The sequence below is a fragment of the Ochotona curzoniae genome, unplaced genomic scaffold (assembly GCF_017591425.1).
Source record: "Ochotona curzoniae isolate NIBS_2020 unplaced genomic scaffold, NIBS_Ocur_1.0 scaffold_3223, whole genome shotgun sequence".
NCBI classification, from domain to species: Eukaryota; Metazoa; Chordata; class Mammalia; order Lagomorpha; family Ochotonidae; genus Ochotona; species Ochotona curzoniae.
In genome coordinates, this window is record NW_024467108.1 from 14,102,027 (window position 1) to 14,107,590 (window position 5,564).

At 50.3% G+C, this 5,564-nt stretch overlaps 1 protein-coding gene across 1 annotated transcript; it reads right to left on the reverse strand.

Moving 5' to 3' along the window:
• Window positions 1-478: 478 nt before the first annotated feature.
• On the reverse strand, window positions 479-5,344 carry FZD4 (frizzled class receptor 4). The gene is made up of 2 exons (XM_040964314.1): window positions 4,752-5,344; window positions 479-2,632 (listed from the first exon to the last, which is right to left on the reverse strand). The coding sequence occupies exons 1-2, from the start codon at window positions 5,031-5,033 to the stop codon at window positions 1,304-1,306; spliced, it is 1,611 nt and encodes a 536-aa protein (XP_040820248.1). The 5' UTR covers window positions 5,034-5,344; the 3' UTR covers window positions 479-1,303.
• Between the last annotated feature and the right edge of the window lie 220 nt (window positions 5,345-5,564).

Here is a 5,564-nt window from a genome sequence, read left to right on the forward strand (position 1 = left end):
GCACCATATAAATACTGCAGGCCACACTGACTCCAATGAAATCTTATAAGGAGCCTTTGCCAATTACTAGGAAACAATTATGCACCAAGTAGTTGGATTAGCTGTCCTCAGCTCCCTTTACAAAACTGAGTGAGACTCCATTGTGGTAAGTAGACCAGGCTCTGATAACATTCTTATGCTAAAGGAAACAAGGCACTATCACTCTGAGAACACAAGTTGACCACAGTTTTAAAGTCAGTTGAGTATACTATGTCATGGTCCAAGAATGTGCTTTTAATTGTAATCGACACACAAATTACACAGTTAATCTGTGTGAATGCAAAGTTGCCAAGAAATTTAACATTTCAGCTCTACCAGACTGGCGTCTGCATAGATGCAATCACACAGAGTAAAATATATTAAGTCTTCATTGCTCAACGCAAAAAAAGGTCTCTGGGGTCAGTAAGGTAATGTTGTAAAATCTTATTTTCCTCTGAATTAAGCGATTGTGAGAAAGTGAATCACCCTTCCCTTCCCCTTCGTTAGGCATGCTGCAGAGCAAAAAATCCTATAAAAATACTTTTTTTGAGTCATTAGTGTACAATGAAGAAAACAGCAGCAGCGTACAATAGAGATGGTGAAATTTAAGAGAGGAAGAGAGAGAGAAGAAAAATACTGTGGATACCTCATGTGTGTTAGTACAGGACCGTTGTTTGTTCAAACAACTCTGTTTTATGACAAAGGCACTGAAAGATTTTGACACCACCTCTTGGGAGTGCAATCCAGCAAATTCTAAACAGCAGACAGTGCACCACAGAAGATGTTTATGTTAGATCAGCCAAACTATAAAACTCTTATAACACTTCTCTGAACCCAGCCTTTCCAGTGTTTACAGATCACTTTGTTATCTGAAAGACCCAGTTAGCACTTTAAATTTAAAAAGGTTAAAAAACATCAATCTGTCCCCCTGTAAGTTATCAACTCACAGCTCAATCCCACCCTGAAGGGAAACACAACATTGCCCTGAAACTTCTTGGAATCAAGACAGGACTTCCATGCTCCAAGCTGTAACCTGCTAAAGTCATCAACATTTTGATTTTTCACAGCTTCAAAAGCCTCTACCTGGCTTTTCCATTTTGGATCATTCCAAAGTCTGCAGCAAAATCATTGGTTTTATGATGGTGGGGTAGCGGTGGAGGATGGCAGGTTGATGAGAGGCAGGGTTTACGTGTTGCTGGATTCACTGCATAGGAAGTTTTGGTAGTATCTCCATCAAAATGCTGGCATGCCACCTTTCAACATGAGGAAAGTGTGGAGGCTGGCCTTACACCACAGTTTCATTGCCTTTCCCAGGTTTCACCCAACCATTGCCTCTCTTCTCTCTCTTCACCTTCCCAGAGTTCACCAATCTATTGGAACACCTCTGCCAAGTGTGAAGAGTTTTGGCAGACCAAATCCACATACCAGAAGTGATGCCCACTAGCAAAGACATGAAAATTTTGAGCATCTCCACCGCCATATTGGAATCATCTGCAGAATACCGGAACAGTGCCCAGTTAGAAATTTCATAGAAATAACAGGCAATCACACAGGTTGCGGGAACTGTATACAGTACTGAAAAGACCCCAATCTTGACCATCAGCCTTTCTAACTTATCTGTCTTTGTCCCATCCTTTTGCAGATTTGACCGAATCTTGAACAAGGCCACCAAACCTGCAGCGATGAACAAGGTTCCAATTACCAAGTAAGTGAAGAGTGGAGCCACCACGAAGCCAGTGAGGGCATCGAGGTTTTGGTTGCCTACATAGCACAGGCCAGTCAGCTCATCTGCATCCACCAGTCTCATAATCAAGATGACAATGGTTTTTACTGCAGGGATAGCCCAGGCTGCAATGTGGAAATAAGAGCTGTGCATCTCAATGGCTTCGTGACCCCATTTGAGTCCGGCTGCCAAAAACCAAGTGAGTGTCAGAATAACCCACCAGATGGAGCTGGCCATCCCAAAAAAGTACATCAGCAAGAAAATTATTGCACATCCTGTGTTCTTAAGTCCTTCTTGGATGAGAACGGGTTCTGCCGCCTCTTCAAAATCGCAGGATATCCTTTCCCGGCCCACCGTCAGCCTGACAATATAAGCAATGCTATAAATATTATAGCACATACTGAGAAATATGATGGGGCGTTCAGGGTAGGAAAACCTAGAGGAATCAATGAGGAAGGTGAGCACCGTGAAGGCAGTGGAGATGAAGCACAGGCTGGCCCACACAGCCATCCAGATGTCGGTGAACTCCTTGGCCGAGCGGCTGTACAAGCCAGCGTCATAGCCGCACTTGAGCACACAGTTCAGGCTCCTTTTCACCCAGATGTACTGGTCAGAATTGGTTCCCACGGAGTGACACTCCTCCCCAGGCTGGATGGGGGTCTTATGTGGTAAGGGCACCTCTTCATCTCCTGGCCCTTCCATGCACATATGGTTGTGGTCATTCTGGGGAGGGAATTTACTGCAGTTTAGGCTCTCTGGCCAGGCGAAGCCAAACTCCTTCAGGACAGGCTCGCAGCGTCTCTTGACTGAAAGACACATGCCGCCGCACGGGCCGATGGGGATGTTGATCTTCTCTGTGCACATTGGCACATACACCGAACAAAGGAAGAACTGGAAAAGTAAGGAAACGAACAAAGAAAACAATGACTTGGAAGTCTGACCGAATGCCTGTGCAGAGCTGAGGTGAACGCGCCCAGCCAGTGTCCACTCGTGCTTTCAGCCTATGGGGGCTGTGTTCACCCTGAGCTTAAACCAGGGCACCCCATAATCCATCACCTACATGGGTTTCTTAGTTGGGCTCTAGTAATCCTTTCCAAAGGAGCATAAGTAAATATAGGAAAATGACATAATCCCCTTTCACCTAACACTTAAGGCAACAAACCTTCAAAAAGTGACTGTCAAGCTCCCTCTGCCGAGTTCCTACTCCAAGGAGCTGATGGCTCCTAATCAACGCTTCAGTGCTTCAGGTTTCTTTTTAATCTCCATTTCTTGGTCACCATGAAAGTAAATGTTAAAAAATACACAGATTCTGTTCATATTTTCTTCACTTTATTCCTTAACGTTATTCTTTTAATCAGACTCACGGAGAAACAGAAAAAATTCCCATGGAGACACTGTTAGACTCCGTGATGACAGGCGGACTGAGAGCTTTGGTCACTGGGAGGGTGGGGGTGTCTCTGGCCAGGTTTCCTCAATGAATAATAATGAAGCACAATAGGCAAATATAAATGTTAAGTCCCTGAATCTGCAATAGCAGCAGGGGAGAGTCCAGTTGCTGTCCTCAATTCCTCCAGCATTGATAAACAGTCTGCTTGGCTCCTTACAGATGTTGTCTATGAAGTCTAGAGTTACAAGCAACTATTTTCCAGCATGTAAAGGGATCCAATCCTGCCTTTCCAAACAGCTTGGCTGCTTCCCCAGGACACATGTAATTAAAAATATATATCCCTGCAAAAGCCGTCTCTCCAGCAAAATTGCCACTGATGTCAGGCTATGTGCTGTTTCTAAACCGAGAGCTGGAGGGACCAGTTCTTAAGCTTTTAGGATTCGGCTCTAAAGTCCTGAAACTTGCAAAGGGACAGTTCACCAGCAACAGGTCTAATCACAACCTCTTCTTTCCAAAAACTACAATCCAACTTGTTAAAATGACCTATGGAAAATCAGGCACCTAGTAAGTGAGCTGCAGTTCTGTTTCTTATCTCTCAGATGTTACAGCCACAACCACAGATTTCTGAAGCTTTTAACCAGAGTAACTCACCACGGGTCCTCACATGCCACCTCCCCTCCCCCATTGCTCTTTTCTAAATATCTAAAAATCACTCGGCCTCACCAACCAACACCAGTGTTAACACTACCAAAATTTATCTAGCCATCTTCTCCACCTCCTCACACCCAGCCTCCATCCCACGCCCACCCCCCTGGATCTGGATGTTGTTTCAGTGTTTGTTTTTGCAAGATTATAATCACCTTGTATAATGCAAATTCTTCCTCCATTCACTATTGTAGGATGAACCATTTATCATCACATAAGCTTTAAGATTTGTAAGGACTTGAAAAAAAAAAGGCGGGGGGGGGGGACGACTCCTTCCTATAGCTTTCACTCTTCCTCCAGCACTAATCCTGCCTCCACGCCGGGGAGTAAGGAGCACTCCAGCCAAGCCTACCGTTCCTTCCTGCGTGACCTCCTACACCGCGTGGGAGGGAGAGAGGGAGGGGATTCTACAGAGGACCAAACCGTGGAGTTTCACTTAACAACCCACCCCCAAAACACGGGGGGAGAGAGCGGGCCACTGACAGACCGGGTTAGGCAGAAGTTCCCTTCTCTTTCCTTCCAAGTCTTAACAGCAGCTGGCGGCTCTGTAGGACTCGCCCAGCGAGCCACGGCGGCTGGAATCCCTGGCAAAGATAACCCTTAAGTTCCACTGGGGTTAGGGGCTTGGCCAGACATGGGTGGGCAGAGAAGAAGAACGGAAGGGTGGGGTGTGAGAGAGGGTTCTTTTTAGAGGCCAAATGACTTACACAACTCTTTCGCTTCCAGTCTCGGAGAAGGGACAGAAAAGTGGGGGTGGGGGGGGGAGAGTGGAAACCACTTTTCCAGGACAGTGATACCTCTCGGGCTAGGAAGTTGGGGGGCGGAACGGGGAAACACGTTTAGCAAGGGCTCCACGAAGTGATTTTCGGGGCGACCCTGCCCAAAGGGTCCCGCCAGGAGTGGGGGTGGGGTACCCACCTGCAGCTGGCTGGAGCAGCCGTACTGGATAAGCGGCGTGAAAGTTGTCAGCTGCAGCTCGGCGTCCGTCTGCAGCTCGTGCCCCACCAAGTTGGGCATCTTGGTCACGTTGTAGCCCAGGTTCTGGCACATGGAAATGCGGATGGGGTCGCAGCGCCGCTCCTCCTCGTCTCCGAATCCCCGCGCCGGCCCCAGCAACTGCAGCAGCAGCAGCAACCCCAGGCGGAGTCCGGCGCCCCCAGGCGCCCCCGGGGCGCTCGGCCCTGCGCCCCGCCAGGCCATGGCCAGAGACCGGGGCAGCAGCGGCGCGGGCGGCTTCAGCAGATACCCCCAGTTTGCACGGGGACGCCGGCTGCCCGCGCTGGCTCCCAGCTCCGGGACAGGGAGTGCGATAAGACACCAAGGGCTGCGAAGGAAAAGGGCTGCCGGGCTCTCCAGGCAGCCGCGCTCGACCGTGCGGGATTATTAGACGGCTCGGGAACACACTGCGAGGGTCATGGCTGCAGGCGGAGAGCCCACAAGCCGGCGCCGGCCGCGTCCGCCCGGAGTCTCCCCGCGAAGCCCGCCAGCACCAGCGCCGCGCCGCTCTCACCGCCCCAGCCCTCGGCGGCGCTGGAGGTTCGCTGGGCGGGGGCGGCGCGGGACCACGCACCTCTCCAATGGCCCTGCGCCCTGGGCGGCGAGGGGCGTGGCGGCGGGCGGGCCGCTCTCCCGCGGCAAGGGTCAGGCCCCCGCCCGCCGGCGCCCTCGGCCCGCCCTCCCCGCGCGCCCCGCCCCGCTTCCCGGCGCTGGCTTCCCTCCCACCCGGACCCC

Excerpts from the sequence above, each read along its gene's own strand:
- FZD4 (XM_040964314.1), bottom strand. The coding sequence starts at position 5,033 with ATGGCCTGGCGGGGCGCAGGGCCGAGCGCCCCGGGGGCGCCTGGGGGC. Across the intron at positions 2,633-4,751 it reads GCTGCTCCAGCCAGCTGCAG|TTCTTCCTTTGTTCGGTGTA; the intron begins GTGGGTACCCCA and ends TTACTTTTCCAG.